This window comes from Mchenga conophoros, linkage group LG6 (genome assembly GCF_057382185.1).
Source record: "Mchenga conophoros isolate Kocher_MC1m ecotype Shallow Benthic linkage group LG6, M_conophoros_male_GT1.1, whole genome shotgun sequence".
Taxonomy (NCBI): Eukaryota; Metazoa; Chordata; class Actinopteri; order Cichliformes; family Cichlidae; genus Mchenga; species Mchenga conophoros.
In genome coordinates this window covers 33,713,075-33,740,528 of record NC_140531.1, presented here as the reverse complement: position 1 = coordinate 33,740,528, position 27,454 = coordinate 33,713,075, and the positions used below count along the sequence as shown (strand labels likewise).

The 27,454-nt window shown below is 40.2% G+C and overlaps 1 protein-coding gene across 2 annotated transcripts in view; it reads right to left on the bottom strand.

Annotated features, from left to right (window-relative positions):
* Positions 1-25,812, bottom strand: part of pkd1a (polycystic kidney disease 1a) — an 81,223-nt gene extending 55,411 nt beyond the window's left edge. For both annotated transcript variants that reach the window (XM_085277593.1, XM_085277594.1), the window contains exons 1-7: positions 25,299-25,812; positions 6,916-6,987; positions 6,718-6,786; positions 5,791-5,862; positions 2,052-2,233; positions 848-1,095; positions 104-364 (exon numbers count right to left, since the gene is read on the bottom strand). In XM_085277593.1, coding sequence (XP_085133719.1) covers positions 104-364; positions 848-1,095; positions 2,052-2,233; positions 5,791-5,862; positions 6,718-6,786; positions 6,916-6,987; positions 25,299-25,570 — 1,176 coding nt within the window. In that variant the 5' untranslated portion in view covers positions 25,571-25,812. The remainder of the gene's footprint in view (positions 1-103; positions 365-847; positions 1,096-2,051; positions 2,234-5,790; positions 5,863-6,717; positions 6,787-6,915; positions 6,988-25,298) is intronic.
* Between the last annotated feature and the right edge of the window lie 1,642 nt (positions 25,813-27,454).

The window sequence follows — 27,454 nt, the reverse complement described above, 5'->3', positions numbered from 1 at the left end:
ACACACACAAAGTTTCTTTCTCAAAAAAACCTCTTTGAACATACATACAAAAATTCAGCCTGGATAAACAGAAGGTTTAAAATCCTGTTCTTTTTTCTCTCACCTTCTTATGTCCCGCCAAGGCCGTCAGACTGACTGTATAAGATCCTGGAAGTCCGTATTTGTGAGCTGATGCGGTGCTAACGGTTCCTGTGGTGTTGGCACGGGGTGAAAGGTCACCAAAGTCCCAGGACAGCGTCACAGGTGTGACAGAGGAGTTGGCGGTGAAAGTGACGTGGTTGTGAACGCTTTGCGGCTGGAGAGGAGTCAGCGAGACCGAGAACTCCACCACAAAGACTTCGCGAGCCAGAGCCCACCCACATTTCTGTGAATTAAAGGAACCCATATAAAGAAGAGCTGGTTTTGGTGTTAATACATACGCATTTAAATAAAATAATAAACAATTTTTCCCATTAATTGTTAAGATAACTGTGGTTTTCCTATTATTTCATAGTTCTGAATAAAATCTGATTATATAGAAACTGTTCCAATTTAAATAAACCATTATTACATTTTTATTTGGAGCTTTAACTAACTTCTATTCCAGATTTCCTCTGCACAGCACTCTTCAGGATATAGAGTCATTCAAACCACAGAGGGAAGTTGTTGTTTGGCTATTGAAATTTTACAGGAAATCCTGAATGTTGTATAATCAAATGAGGAAAGAGCAAAGAAAAGGAAACTGGATCTCCAAAACTTTCTTTTTAATCGAGTGACGGCTGACTTACAGAGAAAATATAAAAACGTACATAACGGAGCACCAGAGGTTATAAACCGAGTCTGACAGAGCAATAATCTTTACACAAACCTTCATCACATCGGGGTTCGTACAGGCAGCAGAACACTGAGACGTGCTGATATAGTTGGGGTCCGAGTTTTTGCTGCAGAGGCATTCGTGCTTCTCTCCTAAGCCCCCATACCGATGCGATTCATTGAAACACACACTGTGACACTGTTCCCGTGTCAAGTTTCGGAACGTGGAGTAGGAGAAGATAACAAGTTCACTTCGTCCCAGTCCTCCACTGTTGCTATCCTCAAGGCACGCAGCATACAGACCTGAAGTGGACAACACAGGTTTAAATCTCACAGGCTTATCAGAGATATCAGAGCATGCTCTGCCTTTATCATAAATAAAGGCAAAGATTTTTTATCATGAATCTCCATAAAGTCTGCAAAATACTAGCGGTGGGGGAAGAAATCGATACTGTGATAATAATGTATCGATACAGGGACAGCAGAAATCGATATTTTGTTACAAAAAGGTTTTTGTGCTCTGACTTCAGAGCATGTTGATCCTTTTTCTGAATCCTGACATTCCTTCACTGTCCAAATGTGTTTAACTTTTTTTATGGCAGCAATAAATATGACAGTTTACTTATTTTAATTTAAGACATGTTTTATTTTAATTAAGTTTAAAACTTTTTTATTTAATGTAAAATTATATTTTGTTTTAATTTACTTTCAAATTCTTCAGTTGCTGAAGGGGCTGCATAGTTTTCATATTGCATAGTTCAGAATAGCTATAATTGTACCAGATGCATTCAGTTAAGTTGGACTAGACTGTAATACAAACCGTTCAGTTTGTCAACAATATAACTGACTGAAATGAGAGAAAGACTGAGTGCGAGACTTTGATATTAGATAAAATGAATATTGATAAAGTTTACCTTAATGTACAGAATCTGAATACTGCAAAATATTTAAAAAAAATTGCAATAATATCGTATCGTGTGTTAAGTATTGTGATAATATCGTATCGTGGGATGTATGGTGATTCCCACCTCTACAAAATACTACACAATAATGTTTGTTTTGTCTGAGGTAGAAAACCAAACGGTCTAAGTATTTCACCTTTGTTGCATCTTCAGTTCATCGAGTTACTTTTCAAATATAAGTCCATGAACTATTTATTGTATGATGTATAAGCACTGAAAAGAGCAGGAAATGATTTCTGGTGAATTCTATAATGTGCACGTTTTCTTTTAACTTCACGATATGATGAGTATATTTACCTGTATTTGTTTTCATATCACAGGTGGGCAGTCTGACATTGAGTAAAGGCTGATCTTGGAGGTCAAGGGGGTGGCTGCAGCGCAATTCATTTGAGCGTCGAACTTGCACCCCTTTTTGCTGGAGACAGCTGACAAATCGGAACAGCTTACAGTCACACTCAAAGGGGTTACTGCTTAGATCACTGGAGAAGAGACGGAGACAGACAAGGAGACCGAATCATTAACTGTTAAACATCTCAACAGTCACAAGGTTGAGCACCGTGGTTGCCACTGCTAAACTGTCATCATGCGGGGATGACACATTTATAAACCATTAAAGCTGCATTAATATGTGCATAACCAACAAGTAGCCTCTCTCTAATAAATTAAGAACTCTCTCATTTATATTTGTGTGTTTGTGTCTGTTGAAAGCCTTTCTCAACCTCATTGTTGAGAAACAACAAACCTACAGATGATATGCCATCTCCTTAAAAAGGCTAGCTCATAATGTGTATGAGTGGTGTGTGTGTATTCAGCAGCTCAAATCATAATTACTGCTAATTATTGCCTGATGTGAATGTCTTATGTCTTAATCATCAGCCATCTCTTTATCTTTTTTTAATCACAGCAAGTAACCAATAAAAGTGACATTTCAGTTTGATTATTTAACAACACTTAGCCACTGCTTTCCTTTTCAGTAAACATCATATTTTAAATCTCTTATATGACTTAATGCTAGTTTCAAAGACATATTTAACATAGTTACACCTTTGGTGGACACGGGCTGCACGCAGACCCTCGTGCACCAAAGCTTGGTTCGCCCCGGGGCATTGCTGGAGGCAGAATGGGTGGAGGTGTGTGCATGGTGATGTTCACAGGTATCCCATAGTGCCGCTGTTATTAAAGTATAAGGGCAAAACGCATAGAGTAACGGTTGCGGTTAGCCCGCGCCTGTCGCATCCCCTAATTCTGGGTACGAATTGGCCGGGGTTTCATCATCTGTTGGGACAGTACGCGGGGGTGCGATCATGACGGCCAGTAGCATGTAGTGTCTGCGCCGCGCTCAGTGGTGACGCGGGGTCGTCCGACTCTGGGGAGGGGGAGACGGCGGGTCCTTCACAGGAAGCCCCGCCGGCTCCGGAAGTTCCCCCCACGGGTGATTTCCCACTGGAGCAGTCTCGTGACGACACCCTACGCTCAGCCTTTGACCAAGTGATTGAGATTGATGGTCACGTGGTGCGCCCTGAAGCCGTGCGGACCTACCCACACTTCATGTTAACGAAAGATCGGTTATATCGAGTGAGTCGTGACGCTCGCACGGAGGTGACACACACCCAGCTGTTGGTGCCGCAGGGCCGCCGGGAAACGATTTTCCAGGCGGCTCATTATAACCCCATGGCAGGGCATATGGGATACGAAAAAACTCTGGAGCGAATAACGGCCCGATTTTATTGGCCGGGCGTCCGAGCGGATATGCGCCGCTGGTGCTGGTCTGCTGAGTCCAGGGAGAAAACGGCCTTCTCCACTCCGTACGGTTTGTACCAATTCGTTACGCTTCCGTTCGGCTTGTTCGGGGCCCCTGCCACCTTCCAGCGTCTCATGGACCGGGTGCTGCGCCCGCATGCTGCGTATGCTGCTGCCTACTTGGATGACGTGATCATCCACAGCGACACCTGGGCGGAGCATGTGCAGCGGGTGGCCGCGGTCCTGGGGTCCCTGAGGGAGGCGGGGCTCACGGCCAATCCGAAGAAGTGTGCAGTTGGACGGAGGGGGGTGCAGTATCTGGGGTACCACTTGGGGGGCGGGCAGGTGCGTCCACAGGTGGAGAAGACGGCGGCTATCGCATCCTGCCCGCGCCCTAAGACCAAAAAGGAGGTGAGACGGTTTTTGGGGCTGGCGGGTTACTATCGCCGGTTCGTGCCGGGGTTTGCGCAGCTGACCAGCCCCTTAACCGATCTTACCCGGAAGGGTGCTCCAGATCTGGTCCAGTGGACGGGGCCGTGCCAGGCGGCGTTTGTGCAGGTGAAAAAGGCTCTCTGTGGGGAGCCGCTGCTTCACACTCCTGACTTTTCCCTCCCTTTTGTTCTGCAGACTGACGCCTCGAACAGAGGGCTGGGGGCCGTTTTGTCCCAGCAGGTGAGGGGGGCCGACCGTCCCGTTCTTTACATCAGCCGGAAGCTGGCGGAGCGCGAAAGACGGTACAGCACCGTGGAGAAGGAGTGCTTGGCTATCCGGTGGGCGGTCGACTCCCTTCGCTATTACCTCCTGGGGCGCTCATTCACCCTCTGCTCGGACCACGCCCCGCTACAGTGGCTTCACCGCATGAAGGATGCCAACGCCCGGATCACTCGGTGGTATCTGGCTTTGCAGCCTTTTAAGTTCAAGGTGGTCCATAGGCCGGGGGCACAGATGGCGGTGGCCGATTTCCTCTCTCGCTCGCGGGGGGGGGGGGGGGGGGGGGGGGGGGGGGAAGTAGGTTCGGCCGGTGGGCTTCCCGGCCTCAGTCGGGCGGTGGGGGTGTGTGGCGGAGGTGTGGTCCGGGGCGCGGCTGCAGGGGAGGAGTGGTGCAGTGAGCTCAACGGGGCGGTGCTGGTAAGAACAGCTGATGGCGATTTTGGACTGATGGTGGTTTTCCTTCCCTTTATATAGTGAGGCGGAGAGGAGCGGAGGGAAGGAAGCTGGGGAAACCGACAGCTGTCAAACGGTGTTCAGCTGTCATTCTGTGGACACTCACAATAAACGTGCATCTCATGTTAACGACGTGTGTGTGGGTGTATCTGTGCCTAGCGGGTGTCACAAAGATATTACTACATGTGAGCATGTGCAGGCAGAACCATACATTTTGTATTCTGTTTGTTTTTTGTGAACTATTTTATGATTTCATTGAGATTTAACAGAAAATAGCGCTCAAGTGGGCAATGACCCCACAGGTAGAATTATAAGAGATAAACTTGAACTGTTATTATCGTTATAATAGATTTTATAATACTTATTCATATATATTTATTTTGTTTGCATTTATTTTATACACTGTGTATAAGTAAGGGGGATTTAGAGTAACACATGTAATTATGACATATTTGCAGGAGCTGGATGGTCACAGGTAAACTTTCTCTACCTAAAGAGACACTCTGTCTTTGTGAGGGAGACAAAGCGTAACTGTAACTGTGTAACTGTTACTGTGTAACTGTTACTGTGTAACTGTGCTCCTTTAAGCCACTACAATGAGCATAATAAAAGGATCATGAAATGCATGCTTAATGGTATTCAATCTGTGTTTTTATGCTTCAGTTTCTACAGAATAAGGGTATTTTTTAAAGACACGTGAGAAAGGGAAATGATGAAGAAGAATAAAAATAACAATACTGGCAATGACAGAAAAGAAGAAAAAAAAACACAGAAGAGACAAAAAAGAGAAGGAACTGAAAAGATGGCGCAAAAATGACTGCAGGAAAAGAAGAGAAGGCAGAAAGAGAAGGTTATGTAACATGTGCCTCTCATTTAGATTAGCCTGTTATTGATTAGTCTATTTACAAAGACTCTGCACAAGAAGAAAACTTTTCTTTTAATGTGTTGTGTTTAATATGTTGAAGTTTAATTACTAATGTAATCAAAACCTTCCATCCAGCTTTGGTTCATGTACTGTGTATGTGTCCCCTGAACGGGGGACACCTGCTTATTTCATAATGTGCCATCAGGTATGAGAGACAAATATTCACAGACATAAAGCTTACAGTATACAGTAAGTGCAATTACTTACATCTGAGTTAGATTACATAGGTCGTCACATATCCTTTCTTCAATGGTGGTGATTTGGTTGTTGCTCAAATCACTGATGGAAACAAAGAGACAAATCAAATGTCAATATCTTAAAACAAGAAAAAAACAAAACAGAAAAGACTTTTTCCTTCACGTTTTCACTAATGTATACCAATTACTATCATTTTGGCAAGATTTATGTGACTAAAAATCCAACAAAAAGGTCATATAATGAATGAGTTTGCAAACCCTGTTTCTCCTACATTGTTAGATTAAATTAGTTAAAGAAATTAATAACTAAAAGTGCTGAACACTGACTTTTGCTATTTTACTTTGTCTCATTTCCATCTGTCTGTATGGAAATGCGCTCTTCCTCCTCTTCATCTCTCTCCCTTCTTCTCGTTTCCTTCTCTACTCCTTTTCGCTCCCTCCCTCCCTACTCTATCCAGAAGGCTACATAATGGAGCCGTTGTGTGGTGGTTTTGGAAGGAACTGATGGAAACCATCAGTCCTCTCTCATCATACACACATACACACAAACATGTGCTTAAACGCCCATTCAATGGGTGGAAGAAGTAAGGTAATGGATGGAGGAAGGGGGAGACCGACAGATGGAGAGAGGGAGGTAGTGGGAGCCTGGAGCAGTAAGCTGTAATTGAAGTTAATCGTCCTGTGATTACTGTGTGTGTGTGTGTGTGTGTGTGTGTGTGTGTGTGTGTGTGTGTGTGTGTGTGTGTGTATGTATGTGTGTGCGCGCGCTGTATACACTTCTTTTGGTGAACTTGCTCTCGTTTACCTTACTCCTGGGATTTCTGCCTACTTTAATCCAGACTAAACCAAGCTTTTGTCTTTACTGCTCTCTTTTCATCTTCCTCATACTTCTCTCTTCATAACATTGGTCAATATCTTTCCTGGACTTTCTACTCACAGGACTGACAGCAGGCCGCAGCAGAACAGTCCTCCGGGGAGAACATTGATCCTGTTCCCTTGAAGATGTCTGAAACATTGACATTTATTTAGCCTGATAAATGATAACATGTATCAGAGATGCAGTTAAATAAAAAGATAAATTAGATTTAAGTTGAATTACACAAACACACAATCACATAATGCAGTGTTTACTTACAGTTCTTGGAGGCCAGTGAGATGATGTAGCAGACTGGTATCAAGGGAGGAGATGTGGTTCTTGGACAGATCTCTGTGGGAACAAATATATCCATATTTAAAATGGGGGCAAGCTGACTAAATGCACACGCCTACACACAGAACTATTTACAATGCAATGTGATTGCTCAAGGACTTGGAAATGAAATGCAATAATATAAAAGGAAAGGAATAGGAAATGCTTAGGTCATACATACACTGATGGAGATAAATACAACCAGAAACACTTGGAGGTACTAAAGAATAACACAAGATGCTCCAGAACACAGGTTCTTTAGAGGATAAACCTTGGGTTTTTGTCATAGCTTAAGCTAGAAAACTACTTGGATATATTTAGAAACGATCAGAAAGAAGAAAAACGCCTTCGCTGTGCATGCGGCCAGGCTTATCTAGAGGTAGAGACCGAGTCCAGTATGAAGAATTGAAACTGTCAAAGAAAAATGAGTAAAGAAGAAGATTAAATATGAAAACTGGTTAATAAAATATGGATATTTAATAGGAAAACAAATAAATAAAGGAATTAACGGAAAAAGGAAAATAAAGGCCAAAATATTTATGTCACATTTTATAGATTAATTCATTCCTACATGTATTTTATATTATATCTGCTGCATAAAAGGGTTAATTTCTAAGTGACTGAGTAATCGGTTACTTTCAGTAAATGATGACTCAAATCCACAGTCCAGCTAACCTCATTCGCTCTGCAGTAAGCCACCACACAATGGGTGACCTATGATTGGCTCCTACCATTATGTTTTACGTACGAGTAGGAGGAGTCTGCACACCAAACTGTGTCTCAGCTAGCACACATGCCAGATGTCCTCCTTGACTTGATCTATAAAACGGGTGGGCATACCTACCACCAACACAAACGCAACAGAATAATTCTTGATGCAAAGCAAAAAAGCCAATCTTAAACGGTGAAGTCTGCCTAATGCCAGTATATTTTTTTTCTCTGTGGCCTCATTATCTAATCAGCAACTAATGACTCAAAATCATAAATGCTTTATCAGACTATTGCTTAATCTAAGGTGACGCCTCCTCCCACTGGCAAATGTTTTCCCCTTTTTTAAAGACAAATCCTCCCTCAGGCCTTGTCATCACTTCTCATCGAAGTCGTCATTCAAAATATTTCAATGGCTCAATGGTCTCGCTGAGCCCCTAAAATAATATCTGCCAAATCTCCCCGCTTGCCTTACAAATGGTGTTCTTTTCTAATTCCATGTACTTATTTTGTAACACTGGTGTCCGGACAGAAGCCCAGATGCCAAAGATGTTGACATCAGCGTGGTCAACTTATTTGACTTCAGAAAGCATGATCAATAAAATAAGCATGTGTGCAATGACTGGAGGGCCTCTTTAAACCCAAGTCAAGGCCCAAATCATGCCTTGGGGGGAAAAGGGGTTTTGAATTATCAAACAATATATGAAAAGTGATCTGGTTTTAGGCCTTCTGCAAGAATGAGAACATGCTTATTGATGTGAGACTGTTAGATCTACTATACACAACTGTGAAAGACGTAACCTAAAATATTTGTTTATTTTTTCTTATTTAACACTGATTCTCTAAAATCCTAAGCATGATTTATTGATTAAACTGCAATGATAATAGTTCAAATTCACATTTACTATACATTAAATACACACTGCTAGCAATACATTCTATAACTAAATCCTTGCATGCCACACTCTCTATACTGGAGCTCAAATTAGTGAGAAACCATCAGATAAATTACTAAGGAAATGAGAAAATTGGGTTGGTTAAGCAGTGGAGATGGGCTCAGTGAATGGCTTCAGTCCCCTTTGCATTCCTTCAAAGCAAAGCCACAGCTGCACGTGAGAACAGCGAGACAATCGGGAGACAAAAAGACCAAGGAGCAGGAGACAAAAAGCCAGAGGCTGTAAGGGAACAGAAAGCCCTGTAGCCTATAGGGATAAAAGAAGAAGGTGCTGGACTGCAGGAAAGCTGTAAATTAAAACTCATGAGGTTCAATCAGGGTGCTGATCGATATTTCTATTCCCAGCTGCTACGAATTCAGCAAATACAAATAAAAAACAAGACGATCTTCCGCAAGGGAAATCTGAATTGATATGTGCGGGACTGCGCTCCACTCTCTCACACTCTTTTCTGCGTGTGTGTGTGTGTGTGTGTGTGTGTGAACAGACCAGGACGCCGTTCCCAAAAGGAAACATCTGTACATTCCAGACAAGCTGTGTAAGAAAGATGGAGACAGAGAGAGAGAGAGAGAGAGAGAGAGAGAGCACTCTCCTCTGCTAAACCCATCAGAGGATGAACAGGACAGCAGAAATAAGCTCCGCCCACTAGCTGATCATTCACACATTAGACGGACGCTTCACCTTATGTAACGTGGTCGACATCCATGCCACAGCAGGAATGTGTGTGTAAAAATTTGCGTGTACGACATCTGAAAACTGTCTTTCACACCTTACGGGTAAGACCGCACAGACAAGAGCAGGTTAAATAGAGACCGTCTGTATGTGTGCTTAACATGACCATATAATGTGACCTTCAGCATGTCTATTAGCAACAGACTCCCGTTCTCAGCTACCTCTGGACACACATGGTTTTACTTACACATACGCAAACACACACATACACTTTAGGTATAGGCCTGTGCACAAGTGCACACACACACACACACACACACAGCACACATATGGTTCTGTTTTACTGACGGTGTGGCCAGTGATCTAACAACTCCTTATAAGGCCTGTCTGGTGCCACTTATTCTGAGTTGGAGGATGAGAGCGCACACAAAAACACACACACACACAGCCCTCATTGACTACACTGTGCTTGGGCAGAGGGAATGACACATGAGGAGTGGGCATGTGCTCTGCAGACAATATGAATACAAGAAAGGAAAGATCTGAAGTGAAACAGAAAGGGATGGTTTTCTTTTTCTACTAAAGAAAACTGAAATCTGTTTGAATCTGTCTTTGTTCCATCTGTGGAGAATTGAGAACAAAAAAAAAAAAGTCTTTAAAGCATAGTGATAAAAACTGGGTTTAAGTCAGATCATAGACAAACTGGTTTCTGCAGGCTTGTGGTGGTAATGTGGTCCAAGTCACTATGATTGAAGGCCAACGCTCCACTAACCCACTAAACACAGACTCCTCTGTGGTTGCTTTCATCTCACCTCAGCCTCCCTTTCCTCTGCTGCCCCCCCCCCCCCCCCGATTTCTCCCCCCTTTTTGGTTCTGCTTCTTTGTTTATTCCTGAAGTCTGCACGAGTCAGATGAGAAGGGGAGCAGGACAAAAGCTGAGAAAGCAGTAAAAAACGATGGAGCTGGAGAAAAGGACAGGTGTGAAGTGGAAGCCAAGGGGAAGTTGGAGGTAGTAGCAGTGAGTGACACGGGCCAGGTGTGGAGAACAATCACCCCACTGTGGGCTGCTTCGTTTGAGAGCTGCCAGCCAGAACCTCATGCCTGCGACAAGGGGTGAGGAGGTGGGGGAGATCGGAGTAGTCGGGTACTTTCCCTACTGCAAGAAAAAAGGGAGCACGAAATTAACAGGAAAATGGGGCTGAAGACGTTTGGTCTAAAAAGCCTGACTTTCTACTTCACAGACTGGCTCGTCTTTCCTCTTTAGAACATTCTGTCCATTTTTCCAGCTGCTGCTGCCTGGGTTGTCTGGTGTCCAGCTGGCAAGTTAAGGGCAGCTGTGTGCAGCAGTTTAACACTCTTATTGAAAGAATGATACACTGACATACAAACAAACTCTTTGACATACTACCAATCCATGCAGGAAAAACAAAACTAATTGTTCTTTTCCTGGTAAATGAAAGTGAGTCAGTGCCACATACAAGTCATTAAATATGGGTTTAAAACAAAAATGGGTCTCTCAAGCATCTAATACAACTGTGGTGAGACAATAAAAAGGGAAAAAAACAAAACAATCAATGCTTCCAGTGAACCACTGAAAATTATGCATCATCTTGCAAAAAGCTGAAAAACCTCTGTCTGTGAGTCTGACTGTTCTTTGTCTGTCTCTACAACCATTCATCCGGTCCACTTCAAGTTTGGCAGGTGTACTGCTGTGTGCAAGTGCAGTACTCAATTTGATGAGCTGTTCTCTTACTGTGGCTAAAAGTTGCTCTCTACCACTACTGACTGCTCCACTCTGTGTGTTGGCTGTTTGTTGTTTGTTTAGCTGTCTTTGTATACTAATTTTTTTAACGTCTGTGAGAAATACCCTAGCTTAATCCTAACTTTAGACATAAACCTAACTAACCCGTAACTCTCAAACTGTTCCTTGAAAACATAATTGCAACATTTCATTAACCTGATGGTTAAAACTCAGATGATTCTAAACATCATCTGAGTTAGCTGGACATCTCATATTTATTACTGCATTGTGTGCCATGTCGGTCCAGTTGGTATACTTATTCTCACTGAGAAAAGCTAAGAAATTGTGGTGGTTGATGTTATTTATGAGCTAAATATTGACTTTTAGCACGTTACAAGGTGGTTGCTAGGCAACCACATTTTAACTTTTGTGGATATAAATCAATACACATAAATGAAAGAAGGAGGACAAAGGAGGGAACAACTAAGCTGTAGTGCCTCTTCACCTCACTGTGCAATACTTTTTGTGCAATACTTTTGTAAATAGTCAACGGTGCAATAGACTCAATACTTGAAATGTGCAATTCACTTGTATTTTTATTTTTATTCCTATTTATTCTATTTATCCCCTTCGTATATTTTATTTATATTGTCTCTGTATTTATATATATGTGTGTGTGTATAACTCTGTAACTTCTGTCGGTGCTGTGCTTTTTTGGAAATCGAATTTCCCAGAGGAACCCACCCGAGGGATTAATAAAGTTCTATCTTATCTTATCTTATCTTATCTTATCTGAATCCTTTTATAAGGAGTGGGTGCTAAACAGGTAATTTTAGGGTCTTACAAGGTTTGCCTGACAAAAAGTGACGGCATCATAACATATCATGCATAATTCAATTTCAAAAAATTGAATTATGCATGATATTAGGGGTTATTGTAGTAACTCAAAAATGATACACTGTTTTTAAATGGTGTTATAGGTGCAAAAAATTCTAGGTAACCACAGGTGGTTGCTACGCAACAGAGTACATTGTATGATCTGATATAGATAAGAACCTTCAGGGACATAAGATCTACCGGTGTACCAAGCTTGGTTGCTCAACTTAATAATAATAATAATAATAATGTATAGCTTATTGATCCCCGTGGGGAAATTCTTCTCTGCATTTAACCCATTCACTCAGTAAAGTGAACTTCTGATGGTCTGAGATGAGTTCCTGGACAAACAAACAAACAAAGCACAGACAGAGATTTTGCGTGTTATAGTACATTTTTTTCTTAGATTTCCAGTAACAACCAAAATTTCCATCTTCTGCATGTTGTAGGCACAATCAAACATATATTTATCAAGTGTATCCTTAGAGCGGTCCTCTTCAAAACGGTAACTTTTACAGCTGCCTTAATGTCATGTGTTTGGGGGGGGACATCTTTGAATTGTTGCTAACAAAGAATACCGAGTTACAATCCAAAACAGGCCTCTGCATCAGTTGATTTTTAAATACAAAATCTTACAAGATATTTGGAGATGATTGTGCTTTGAAACACAGTCGGTAAAGATCTCGGAAAACTTTGCAACAAATGCAAACAAATACTTCTTCTACTACTTCTCATCCTGTTATATTTCCATAAACCAGCCACACAACACAGTCATTTTGAACAAATGCTTCTGCCAAATAAAGATGTGTGACAAGTGTGATTAATCGAGTAATCATGAGCAATTATTTCTCCATCATCAACGTCAGCCTCGATCATATTAAGATATTAATCTCATATTTATCCATATTTAGTGATGCAGTGAAATAGTTTTTCAAATGCAGCACCACGCAACATCAATTCATCATTTCTAATAACTGGTCCCAACAATTAGACATAAAAGCATACGAACTTCTGCTTGTCCTTTACTCTAAGAAACGTGTGGTGTCTGTTATATAAGCTGCGATGCTGAAAATGTTTTGTTGCTGACCTATAAGGCATTTTTCCATGCATATTTTCAGATGGTGGATTTTTTTATACAATTCTACTAAAGTTGAATTTGTAGCATTAAAGTGAAGAAGATGTGTGACTCATAAACAAATCCATGAAACCTCCAAAACGATTCACAAACTGCGCCAGTGCACACTGGAGGTGACAAATCTCAATCTTTAGTGTTATATGTACCTAAGCAGAGCATTTACTTGACCACAATCTACGTGTTTTCAGTTATATTCTTGTCTGCAAATGAAACAAACACATGTGCTGGTTTGTTGTAACTGTGCCAAGTAAAGGTAACCCACAGACTGTATATAAAAGATGGATGCAGCCGCTATCATGTCACAGACTGGTTAATGAATTTGCATTTTTAAGACACGAGCTGAACGTGTTGTCTGTTATCTTGGTGTTTTGAAACTGATGATGAGTGAGGGGTTGATTTGACTAAAAAGGAACACTGTATGCTGACATCAGCCCACAACTTGCCAATCACAAGGTATATTGACCCTGCTTTATCATTCCTCTTGACTCTAATAGGGACCATAATTCATAAATTAAACATCCTACTGTATTTAATGAGACATGAGAATACTAAAACCACGCATACTCATCAGAAAAGTGTTAAGTGAGGTCACAGAGTAGAGGAAATCAGACTTCTTATTGTGATCAGAGTAGTCACCTACTTCTGGCTATTACAAAACATTTAGGCACTTCCATAATGGTTTCATTTTTCAGACCCGGAAGCTAAATTCATGTCTTATATACAATCTCTAATTAATCTAAAACAGGGGAATCAGATTTTTCTTGTTCCATAATAAAACTTTCCCTACCTAGTTGCAGTTTTAAGGCATCATGCAGGTTGCATTTAGATTTTGGTCATATGTCTGAGTGTACATATTTCAAGCACTGGGCTTAGTTCTCATGTATTGATAGCCTAAGGCTGGGCTCGGTAACCTGCGGCTCTTTAGTCCTTATAGTGCGGCTCCACGTGGTTTGGGAAAATAAATTAGAAGTATTTAGCTTAAGTGTATTTTATTTATGTTAGTTATTTTTTTTAACTTGTAGTTCTAAATTGGAAGATTGTTGTGACATTGTAATATAAAAATAAAATTATATTTTATTATTTTTTTCATCGCTCAAAATAAGCGTCACACTCGCGGAAGCCGCTGTACCCGCCGAAACGCCGTGCATTTATCGAGATTTTCAACCCCAGGTAGGCCAATTATGGATCTTTGGATCCACACTGTCAGCAGCTCCACCGTGAACTATGTTAAAAACAAACACCGCTCACACCTCACAGATGGCAGCTTACAGTCCTGCATAAAGATGAAAGTACAGCCCCATTGTAAACATATCACGGCAGACCCGACGATGTTTCCGTGAACATACTTTTCAGTAGGGCTGCACGATTTTGCATAAAATGAGAATCACGATTTTTTTGGCTTAGAATTGAGATCACGATTCTCTCACGATTTTCTTTTCCAGTATAAATATTTATTGCACTTATTAACTGCACATCAACTTCGTAACAGTTGAGACTGAACATAAAAACAATAAATAAACATAAAAACAACAAATGTCTCACGTTTTGTCGTTGCCGCAAAATGTTGTACTGCTTGAAATTCCGTCTCCACCGTTGCACGACACTGCGTGTATAGAGCAGGTAGTGCAACAATAGAAAAATAGTTGCGGGACGGCACTGTGTAACGTTTGTCTAGGGTGTTGATCATTTTCCTAAATCCCTCGTTTTGCACAGTGTTGATGGGAGCCATATCTTTGGTCAGGTGATAAGTGATAGCCTCCGTAATTTCTTTGTGCCTGCGGGAGTTCGACGTGTATAGGGAAGCGCTGTATAAGGTTCCCGTTATTGATGTTTGGGTGGTTGACCGGGACGGATTTTCTCCTGTCACTTTCTCGTCATCCCTGACATGCTCTCCGTTGTTTTTTCCCTGCTAATTTTAGCATCACACGGCACAGCTCCTGTATCACGTGGTATAAGGCTCTTTTTTTTAGCAGCATAGTGCTTTTTTTTCCCAATTATTTTTTAAAAGCTCCAAAAGCCCAAAGGCGATATAAGGGTGGCGGCTCACAACAGTTTTTGTTTGCTGGATCATTTTAGTTCAGCTGGGTGTCTTTCCTTTTGTTATATTTCTTTAAGAGTTCAAAATGTGTTAATTACATAAATAAAATGTGATTTTCTCTGTAGCACTTCATGGATTTCATAAGAAACACATGGGAGTGTACATGGAGTTGTAGAGACCAGCATTTTTGTTTAATTTATCTTGTTTGTAAAATCTGGAAGCACCACATAAACTGATGCAACAAGTGAAAAGGGAATGGTAGGAACAAAAGAGAACACAAAAAATGAAGTCTGTCACCTCCAAAACCATAGAGACAAGCAGAGCTTCAGCAGCCCTGACAACAGAGGCTGGCTGCCAGCACAATCTGTGGTGAAGATGATGACTACTTCAGCTGAGTCCTCCACACCATCATCTGGCAGCCCTTCATCTTTTATCTTCTGATTGGTCTCTGTTACTGTGCTCTCTGCTTGTTGAATCAGTTTCAGGTTCATTGGCATGAAATCAACAGAGTGCTCAACACTGTGCTCACAAATGACACAATGCTTTTGGTTTATTTTCTTTTTCTTATGTCTCTGTTTTAGTTTCATTTTCCTTCAGTAATTTTGATGAGGTTGCATTGAAAAATAAAAAAAACAACTCAAAGGACAACTCATATTTCTTAACTAAAAAATGCAAATTGGCTTGTTATGAATTTTAATCATGTCCTTGGATTGAATGTAAATGAACCACTGTGCTGATTAGCATTTCATTACAGTTCTGGCAGGTTTGTAATCCCAAGTTTAGAGGCCAACAATTCATTTTTCAATTTTCAGCCTCATAGGCCCTTATTAACATTTAGCCCATGGATTGCAGCGTGTTATTCTGGGATGTCTTGAAGTCTTTGACTCTCTGCAGCATAGGCTACACAAACAGGATGTGTTTCTGCAATTCTCTCATAAACACACAAAGACATGCACAAGCAGCGATCATTATGCACGAGCTACACACGTAAACAAATTTCCCACGTGTGGGACTAATAAAGGTTATCTTATCTTAAACACTCGCGTTTTGGCTGTTTATATCTAAAAGCGGGGAACAAAATCCAATTATTGCAGTCTTTTTTTTAATGGGGTAACAGGAGGGAGAAAAGTCTGCTTTTTAACTGGGGTAAAAGATAAATGTTTCCTATGTGATCAACACCTGCTTTTTTCACTCTAGAAATGTAACTCAAAAAAGCACATAGTTTATAAATTAAAGATATAATCTATACACGTACCCCTTTAGTCATTTTATATTCATTTTCCATCCTTCAATTTTCACATTAAAATTCAATGCAGATGTTACTATATTGCTGAGGTAGAGTGTGCTTCTCTTAAAGAATACATGAGTCAGTCTTTGTAAGTGAAAGGTTGTGCCAAAGTGAATCCATCCATCTCCTCTGATTGGAAAAATAGTGAATGAATCCCTAATGTAAAAAAAAAAAAAAAAAAAAAAAAAAAAATGAAGCATGACTTCATAAGACATTATGACATTATGCATTAGCCATACCATGAGCATACAGCATGTTATGATAAATTACTTTAATTAAGAAGTCATGCTTTGATTATCAAGGGTATTCTAGTGAATTTGAACACTTAATGCATTTTTTGCCCTTTCCCCCAGTAATCTCTAACATGCAGTCTCTGTTCTGTGTGCAATTGTTGCTGAGAGTAGCTAGGTGTGTGTCTTTTGTGCAGCAAGACATTTTCATTTTTCTGCATTTTACACATCTTGAATGCCCCTGCTGATTTGATAAGTATTAATTGATTGGTATTAATTATGCTGCAAATCAAAAATAAATAACACTTGTTCTACATGAACACTGTCCTCTGTCCATCTGTACAAATCAAAAGTGCATTTATTTCTGCATTTCCTGAGACAGTCAAAGCTACACAAGTCTTAACTTATATATATATAAGTTAGGACACACACATACATATATATACACATACATATATACACATACATACATATATATACACATACATATATACACATACATACATATATATATATATATATATATATATATATATATATATATTTATTAGGGGTGCAACATACACAAAATTCACGGTTCGGTTCGATACTTTGGTGTCACGGTTTGATATTTTTTCGATACAAAAAAATGTTCATGCTTTTTTAATTTGTCATTTATTAAAATTATAAATATATATTTTAACTCAAAAGTACAGTTTTTAAATTTAATGTTGCTGAAAAAACAAAGTAATAAAAAAATTAATCTGATTGAGAAATCACTCATCTTTGGAAAAGAGAGTTTATTACAGAGAAATGGCTCTTTCCAAAATAAAAGCTATACTATACGCTTCTTCTGGGGTATACTCTCAGCAGCATATTAAACATATCAGGTCCCCATAAGGAGAATCATTTGCTAACAGCTGTCTAAATGACTCGGGTAAAGTTTGTAGCATGCATGCTTGTTGTTTTTGTCTGCTTTCACTTGTCTTTGCACTAGGATGATGTCGGAGTAAATGTGCAGTCATATTCATTGTGTTCCCACTAGTGCTGTCAGCGTTAATCTGAAATGACGTTAACGCCACAACACGGCAAATCTCCGTTAACGAGCTACCGCAGATCGCCCCGTGCATGGGGCTGGACAGCGTCAACACGTTAACGAGCAAACTGCGCTAACGCAGTAGTTCCCACCCATGTAATTGAGCATTGCGTGGCACATCCGACATACTGTTTTACTTTAGTCCATGACGCGCTTACCTTCATGGTCATACTTCACATGAAGACCAAAATAGTTCCAAAGGCCAGATCTGAATGAGGGTGGGGGAGGTTCAATTTGCCATGTTGCAACGAGCTTAGCTTCTGTCTTGCTAGCTTGCGCTGCGCTCAGTGGATCTGCGCTGGACAGTGCAGCCTAGGCGGAGTAGTCGAACACAGATCCACTGAGCTCCCAACACAGACAGCATCGTCAGAAGAAAAGTTGATAAAATAAATAAAAAAATTTGTATTGTTCGATACATATGCTTACTGAACCGAAAGCACAAACCTCCTTACAATTGCTCTGGTCACTAACAGATTCCCATGGTCATGCACAGAAGATGCAAACTACGCTTATATGACGGACTCTATTTGTTTAGGTTTTTAAATGTTTACTATGCAAACCATAAACACAAAATGTTTGCCTTCAAAATAAAAGCTGTGCCTTTTGAATTATAGTTTTTCAAAAGGCACAAATTTTACTGTTTTCAGCTTTAAGTTTTACTATTTAGGAGTTTTTGCAGATAGTTTACAGGGAGCATGTCAGCCTAAGGGCAACTGCAGCAATCTGCTAGTGACCAAAGCAATAACAAAGATTTCTGGTACAGCACCCACTTTGCAACTTTTGTCACCAAGCAACAGGCAGCAACCTTCATAACTACTCATCAACCAATTGGGGAGAAACCGTTTTCCTCCTCCTCCTGTGTGACTGAGGTCTGAGAAACTATGGATGCTCCTAAATGGTTACAAAAAGCATACTTTGACAAGTTCTGATAAACTAGTCAAACCAAATAAGACAACTGTACAAATTATACCTGTGCTCACTCTGCTAAGGGCACCAGTGTGAGATTGAAGGTAATTTACTAACACCACTCCACTATTTAGAAGCAACTGCAAAAGTGCAAAACCAAATGAAAGGACCTTAGAGAAAAGGTCACACATACAGCTTTTTCTCTGCACTATTTGTTAGATTGGCAAAAAAAAAAAAATAATAATAATAAGTGCGGCACTTTAAAAAACAACAACAACAAAAACAGGAGGGCTGTGAAAATAAGGTGCAGAAGAAGACCCAGGCAGACTGGATTTGAGACACAGCAGCACGTATCACTCTGGGAAATAGGAATTACCAGATTCAACTAAGTTACCATTCAAAACAGAATCACTGAGTGTGCTGTACGTGTAGAGAGGGAGTAATGTGACAGAAACGATGAATAAGATGAAAAATTGGTAGCAAGGAAAAAAAGCAGCTTCAGAGTGAGTCATTATGACCCGAGTGCATTCAAGTCTAGATAAGTGTGATAGAAGTTTGTGTGAAGAATGCAAGTGTGAGAACTCCAGGAAGACTAGAGGTATGAACATCAAACTCCGGCTATTTTTTCTTTTCTTAATTTATAGGTGAGCAAGGATGCACTGATGCAATCACAATTCTGGATGCAACTTAAAGAAATCACCCCAAAAAATTTTAACAGAAGGATAAAGTGTAATGGATAAAGATCCAAGCATGCCAGCAACCTACTGAAACAATATTCTCTTAAGAAGATAATGAAATAATCATTTTGATCCTTGTGAAGGATCACAGATACGGTTACATGAATACACTGAAGGCTTGGGAAAAGGAAAGCTTTACCACAGCTATTGCAGAAATTATTCCATGCCCAGATGATGTCCAATTTAATAACAAACTACATATTAAGCCACAAGTGTGTTTACAAGAACTTTCTCTCTTGCCCATTTTTAACTGTACATCTGTTCTATTTTTTACTAATTAAGGACCAACAAATGTATTTTTCTAGAATCTTATTGCTATTGTTTCTTTACGATAAACACCACCATCTTTAATGCTTTTTAGTATTTAAATATTTCTTGGGAACACTGTAAATCCTGAGTGCAGTATAACTTTAAAGAACACTAGTGCCATTTTTTTTCTTTTTTTTTTTAGCATAGTTATTTCTATCAACCCCTCTCTGCATATTAACAACCATGATCGGTGTGACTGATGTGACGGAACATCTCATTTACTTGTTTAGAGGGATTTTGAAGATTAAAATGAACTCTTTCAGGAAACAGTTTGTGGTGTGAGACTGCTGTTAAAATAGTTATCTCAATTAACTTGATTTATGAGTAGTGTATTGGAATATAGAATTTATTTATAACCGAAAAGTATTTAAAAATTAAGAACTTATGTCTTCTCAAAAGAAGAAAATTGTGACTATTAAGTAAAAACTGTATTGTGTTCTTTGTGTTACGCTGTTACTTCCTAGTCTGCATGTGTGCATTCTTTTTCAGGCTTTTTTTCCTCTGTGAACACAACACATCTGGCCGACGTTTTGCTGGATAAATTGCAGTCAACTATGTGAACGATGCCCACATGTGTATAAATAAGCCTTTGAGTATGACAGAGCAGTGTATTTTGGTGGGAACTTGTGAGAGAAAAAAGGCCTGCAGTACTACAAACTAACATTTTAAGGTGCTTCTTGATTAGTTGCAATCAGTCCGTGCAGTAACATTCCCTCCTCAAGTACACTTTCATTATCATCCACAGGACATTTGTATTATTGTATTTACTTTGCGATATAAAGCGCCTTGAGGTGACTGCTCCTGGGAATTGGTGCTTCATTGATCATCAATTGAGGTGACTTGAACTGAAGTCGTATGGAGTAAAATGTCGCCTTAGGAGAAGAGCGGGTCGTTTAATAATCAAAAGTTTAGTGGTTTGATCTTGAGCTCTTCAATCCTGCATGTCAAAGTGTCCTTGGAGTAAAAGGAACTTCAATTGTCCCTGATGCAATACAGTGTGCATGTGTGTGGGTGGGTAAGTATGTACTGTAAAAGCACTTTGAGAGGTCAATAAGTCTAGAAAAGGTACATAAAAATGCTAGCCTATTCACAATGTTGATACAGTTTTTACAGCTACTTTTACTATGCAGACTTTCCTAATGCTGTTTTGTTTTGTGTGCACATATGACTCTCCACACAATCTTTTCCATTTGCAAAACTCATGTTATTCAGATGTGAGATAAAAGATCGACAAGGATATTTTTGAGGAGTCAAAAAAGGCTTCTTGCTACCATCTATGTTAAATTATGTTTTGTTCACAACAAGCTTTCATTTCTGATGGGGAGTATAAGTCCACCTCTTCCAAACAGACCTAGGGTTAGATTACCATATTATAAAATAAATCTGTGCATAGCGATATAACATACCTGAGCACATTGCAAACTTACAATTGAGAAAACACCCTAAGCAATCTTCACTGCTAAAACATCAACATTCAGATGCATGACTTTCTTCTCCAGCCTGCCGCCACTCCACTAAGTTAATGATAAACCAAGACATTTCTGGCACCCCTGGTAGAAAAGTACTGAGTGCATGAAGGCTGAGACAAGCTACACACTTCTTTCTTTCTGCTGCTATGAAACATTAAAAGCAAGGTATCGTTAATTACGAGCGCTGATAATTTCATTCGCCAATTTAAGAACCGTTAAGGATTTGGCACCCATCATACATTGCTTTGAGTTAAGCAACCTTTATTCTGAGGATTTTTTTTTTTAGCTAAAGGCATGGGCAGGCATACACAGTGAAAGGAAGGATGGGAGCTGGCTCTTCTTCTCTCCCTGGTTCTTTCCTCATTCTCTTATTTATAACTGCCTGGAATGTCTGCACTTCTGTTAGTGATGTCATCAGTTACTTTTGCCATGGTAACACAACAAAATCTCCCCTGCATATGGTCAGTACATTCAATCTTTCCCACTTTATTAAAGTCACTCAGTGTGTGTGTGTGTGTGTGCGCGCGCGCGCGCGCATGCAGGTGGTTGTAAGACCGATAACCACCTTTAGATCTGGAGATGAGGGCGGAAAGGCAATGCAGGAGACAGTGAGAGAATTTTTGATTTTACAGTCTCACCTGTTCGAAAGCTGTCTCGAAGCCCCAAGACCCATACACAGCCAACACAACCAGAAAATAAAGTAGTTTAAAAACATATCGGCCTGCCTACAGTGGGGCTGTATGTGTATGTGCATCTTGCTGTCATGGCAACACCACAAAATCCTCCTTGGCAGAATAGATAGGAGAAGGTATGCATGACCACAAGTGTGTTTAAATTTCAAACAAACTATGCTACTGCCTAAAACACAGTCTGTAACGATGCTGAAGAACTGAAGAGCTACTTTACATGTTACATGGCCCGAATAATAACTACGTTCTTTGTTTGGTGCGCTGTGGTACCGTTCTTCAATGACAATGCCAGTGCGTGGAGCCTACAGCTATAGCTACAAACATCAGTGCACAGCATTGCTTTTCAGTTTCAGCTGCAATAAAAGTTAACGGAAAGTATTTTGTGCTTACTGGAGTGCAAGTACGACCTAACGATGTCAAAAAGTATTGCATACCCACACAGTGTATGGTCAAAAGAGCCAAACGTTAGTCTTCTCGTGTGTTGTTTTTTTGTTTTTTAATAAAGGCAAGTTTATATTACTGCCTGATCAAGCTATTTACAGAAACAACACACACACACAAAAACTTACAGTACTGAAAACATTTCCAGTTCACTTTCTCTGCCTTATGTCCCGGGACTCGTACAGCAATGTGATGATGTGCGTCCCAAGAATATTCAAACAAAACAACGGCACTTAAAAAAACCTTAGTTTCATTTTACAAGTATGTCCCAGAACTGCAAAACTCTCCGTATGAAGTGTTAAGAGATTTTATTATGTGTGTGGGTTGGAGCAGATGGACTGATGTGTAACGGGAATGCTTTTCTCCAACTGCACTCTGCAGTATGTTAAAATATTTCACAGCCACTGGATTTTTTTTTTCCACCAAGGGTGTGTCTAGAACATTTAGATTTGGGGCCAGATAGGGGCATAGACAGAATGGAGAGGAGCTGGTGTTTAATGGATGTGAAATGAGTTTTATTAAAGTCTCGGTGTGGCTGACGTATTTTTGCTTCAGTTATTTTGCAGTAATGTGACACATTAGAAAGGACTGGAGAAGGCAAGGAGAAAAGAATTGGTGGCAAAAAAAAGCTCTTTCCTAGCAATTTCTTCAAATGGAAATGTGGTATTTTTACTGAAAGAAAAGTAGAAATTAAATAGGGAAAAGGCACAAAATCCATTTAGACCTACAGCATGTGTTCAGGGTAGCATCCCTACGCCTATAGCTTGATCACAGAGACTTTTCCTGCATCTCTCTCTCACAAAGCAGAGAAGTTGTGAATGCTCTCTAAAGCCAGCCACAGTTAAATTAAATTTCATGGTGAGACACTACAGCATTACACTGGGTCCTATCCAGTTTTCCCACAGCTAAATAATGCTAATAAATGTGCACCGATAGAAAAGTGGATGCACAGTTATGCAAAGAGGACTAAGGACAATATTACTAAAGAGTAAAATAAATAAAAACACGCTTGCTCCGTTATCTACTAATCATTTACAGCATCGCTCCTTGTGGATGACTAAAGGACAGTCATTTACTGTGAGCGCTGAGTTCACATCTATTCAAGCTCAAATCTGTAGTCGGCTCCTCCAAGGTATCAAATTCACATACAACAGTGACAATAAACTAGCCTGACACCACTTTAAGACAGACAAATCATTCACTGCCTATTCATTTTTGTGGTGGTTATTTGCTCCAAGGCTACATTTTTAAGTCTGGTAATAGTCTCTTAAATAGAAAAGCTATTTCTAATATAAAAAAAGACCTGTAAGACCTGCTCTGCATGCTGTAGAGATTCACAGTAGCCTTACTGACTCTTCTCTGCATCTACTAAAAGATGTTAAAAGGACAAAGATGATTTTAAGAGAGCTAACAATCCAGACCTGAACTGTCATCTCTCTGCCTCAGACAGACCAAAGGCCATTATTCAGAAATCGCTGCAAGTAAATGACCTTTATTATTCTTTAAAGTTCAGCCTGCAGCATTATTAAATGAACACTACCAAGTTCTCCAGCTGAATGTCTCAGCCTTCTGTGAAATCAGATTTAACTTTGAGTAAAATATTTGCTATCAACCACATGTGTCTGCCTATTGAGTAGGACACAAGTAGCTAAATTAGTAAGGACAGTTAAGTTCACAGCCAGCCGCCTTTACGTATGACTTCCGCTGGTACAGTAGGGTTAAGGAGGTTCATCTACTTTGATGCAATTAACACTCCAACAAATTCCAACATGAGACATTAACATTCAGATAAATCACAGACAGACAGTGCAGCAGAGTCTGTCTCTAATTTATCTGTCTCTAAACAAGCCACTTTTCTTCTTTTATGCAAACATTACCACTAAAGGTCAGGTGATAATAGGGGATCCAACTGAAAGTAGAAGCCCTCTATACAACAAATACAACCAGTGTACCTCCAGAGTTTTATTTACTTATAAAACTCTGTGTAAACAAAATCATTTTGTGTCCTAAAGCAAGACCTGGCCAACACAGAGTGCACTGATTATGTGCCTGGTATTTATAGTAAAGTCTTAAGTTAAATACTGTAAAGAAAGGTAGTTTCAGTAAAAATAAATAATGAATAACATATGGCTTCCATCGCACAGAACAGAATGTTCTGCTGCAGCTACACCAGAGGCTCAAGTCTGATCTGCTCCACCTTTGGTTTCTGGTCACCAACTTATTAATACCAACAAACGGGGGGGAAGATGCGCGCACGCAAAAGCACGCACGCACAGTCACCAGCAGTCAGTCCTTCTTTTGACATAAAAAGTAAACAAAAATTGTATTAATTATTATTATTATTCTCATTATTGTCTGATTGCCTCCACATAGTATTTATTTTCCAATCAGTTTTGGCTTTGTTTGTGTTTTTACTACACTGGTGCACCCTGAAGACCATCAAAGCCAACTTAATCAAATCTCCACATCTGTCAGCGCACTTATACGTTCAGGACGCCACAATTTATTCATGTTTAATCTGCTAATTACTGTATCGATTACTTGGATAATTAAATGCTAATACCATAAATATTTTCATGACGTACCAAGGGGGAAAACAAACAAACAACAGAAACTTAAAGCCAAAAGTAGTTAGTTAACAGGATTTTTTCCACCAACAGCCCAAAACAAAGGAATGACACATTTCCACTGAGTTTAATAAGCAGAAGAGACACAAACGCTCACATTTTAAAAGTTTTTTTGCTCGTTTGATTCACAACGATTAAGTCTGACTATTTTCCAATCAGCTGATCTAATTGATTAAACATTTGACCCCTTTAATTACCACAGAACAGCAGCATAAACAATAAATCAAAAACTCACGTCATATTAGCTGTTAGGAATAATGGGGTACACGCATATGGGGATGTAACAAGCGGGCTGATAGACAAGAACCCCAGATGAATTAAACTTTTACGTGTGTTACGCTTGTTTTCCGGGGTGATAAGTTTGGTCAAACTGGGTGAAAAACTCTCCACTGTGCATTCATATCCTGTGCAGCTTGTTTTGGTTTCTTTACTTACAACACATTGGTGGCCAGCGGGATCTCTTCCGCCGCAGGGGCCCTTTCCAACCCGATGCTGGAGCAGTTGACGACGCAGGACTGCTGGGGCCCAAGTGGACAGCTGCAGTTAACGGGACAGGGACTGCAACTCTTGCCGCCGTCCGCCTGCGCCGCGGAGCCCCATACTTCCAAGCAGCAGAGCGCCACAAGCAGACTGGAAAAGAAACTAAACCTCGGGAGGCAGACGCCATGTTTTCGCTTGGATAAAGTCTGTCCATTTCCACAAGGCATAGCTCACTCACATCTCATCGCCTCTGATGGTGTAAGTCCTCACAGTCTGGGAAGGAACAAAATGCTCGGAACAAAAGCAAAAACACGCGCGTCCTTTTTCCACGGCTTTCATATAAGGAGACAAAAACAGAAGAAGTCATTAACTTTTTCACACCGTTATCTGTCTTTGTTTTCCCAGCGTTGTTTTTCTTCTCCTCGTATCCCCTTCCCCTGAAAATGTAACGGAGCTTTTCCAGAATCCTTTGAGGAGAAAAAAAGTTTTGGAGAACTTCCTCCCTCCCCCTTTTTCCATATCATGCAGTTCCACGAGCCGCCACTGTGACCTGGCGAATAGCCTACTTTTCCTTCTCAGTTGAATGAATACAATGTTAGACTGATTACCACTTAAAAAAAGGGTAAACATTTAAAGTGAAAGTTACTGAATAAAACAGCTAGAAAATGGCATATATAGTTTTTTTCAAGTTGCCAAAATAATCGATTGAAATAAACACATGTAACCAGGCCTCAGATTTCTGGTAAGTTTTCTCTGATGAGGGTTACTCCTTGTTAGAGGGCCTGGGTAAAAGATTCATGGGTATTCTCTTTTTGTTTTTCCTGATAAAGTAAAAAGTCGACTGCTTCTTCACTTGCCCAACTGGCAACACAGCTTCGATCAATCCTACATTCAAAAAAGTTGAGATGCTGTGCAAAAGGTAAAGCAGAATGCAGCCACTTTAAAACCTACATTTGGTTACAATTAGTAGAAAGAAAGCATAGGAAACGCTGAGAGTAGGAAATGTTATTGATTCTGTTATCGGTTTTTGGGGGGAGAATATTTGGTCATTTTAAATTTGACGCAAGCAAGACATTTGAAAACATTTGAGACAGAGGTAAATTAATGAATAAAGAAAGAAAGAAATGAAAAGTCAGTACCACCTTCTTTGTGGGCATTTAAAAAAGAACCTTCTAGAGCAGAGCTGGACTGGCCATCGGCCATAGTGATTTTTCGTTTTGATGTTTGTTTTTGTAACGGTATAAACAATGAAAGGTGGTGGATTGGCCAATTGGTCGTGATCGACTCTGGGCTTACAAAACACTCGTAGGTGAAAAGGAAACGATTTGTCCCCTACTTCAGCTAGAATGAAAAAAGACACAAAGCTGGACTTATTCTGCGTCTTTACGCTGCACAGCTGCCTCTTCTTCTCTCCCCTGTTGCTACTTCAATCATGAAACTGATCAATGATCAGCTGATCGGGATTTCTGTCTCGCCCCGTCTCTCTTGTTTGTTTATCGCCCAGAAAGAGGAAACCAGCGGATGTCGCGCTAAACAACAGCAGCACGTTTAAGCTTGATAAGCTGTTGTTAGAATTAATTTGATATTACTTTTGTAGTATCAGCTGATGTTTGCTGGAGCCACAGCCGTAAAGCTGCTGGTCATGTTATCGTTTTGGATATCTGGTGAGGGGGAACGTGAAGATGAAACCATGAGATGTCCTTAAGTGGTCATCTGATGCAAACTGTATAGAAATCATACATATATACCAACAAGACAGTGTACATCACTGTCAGAACAGCGTTTGTTTTCATTCAAATGCTTTATGATTTTTCCTGTAATACCTGGTGGGCCGGTCTCTACTTCAAATACCTGGGCCAATTTTTTTGTCCCAGTCCAGTCCTGTTCTAGAGAGTCTGTCAGAAGTAAACACGGACGCAGTTTACACTCTGTGAAAGACATGGACAAGCTGAAAACGGTTTTCATCACCTGTAGTAGATGATATCATTGACAGATCAAAAGTATCAGAACAAAAGTGCATGCAAAGGACAAGGCCCTAAAGAAATGCTGAATCACCTTACACTCATAAACAGGCACAATCAATATATCAGCTCAGAAATGTTTCTGAAAGC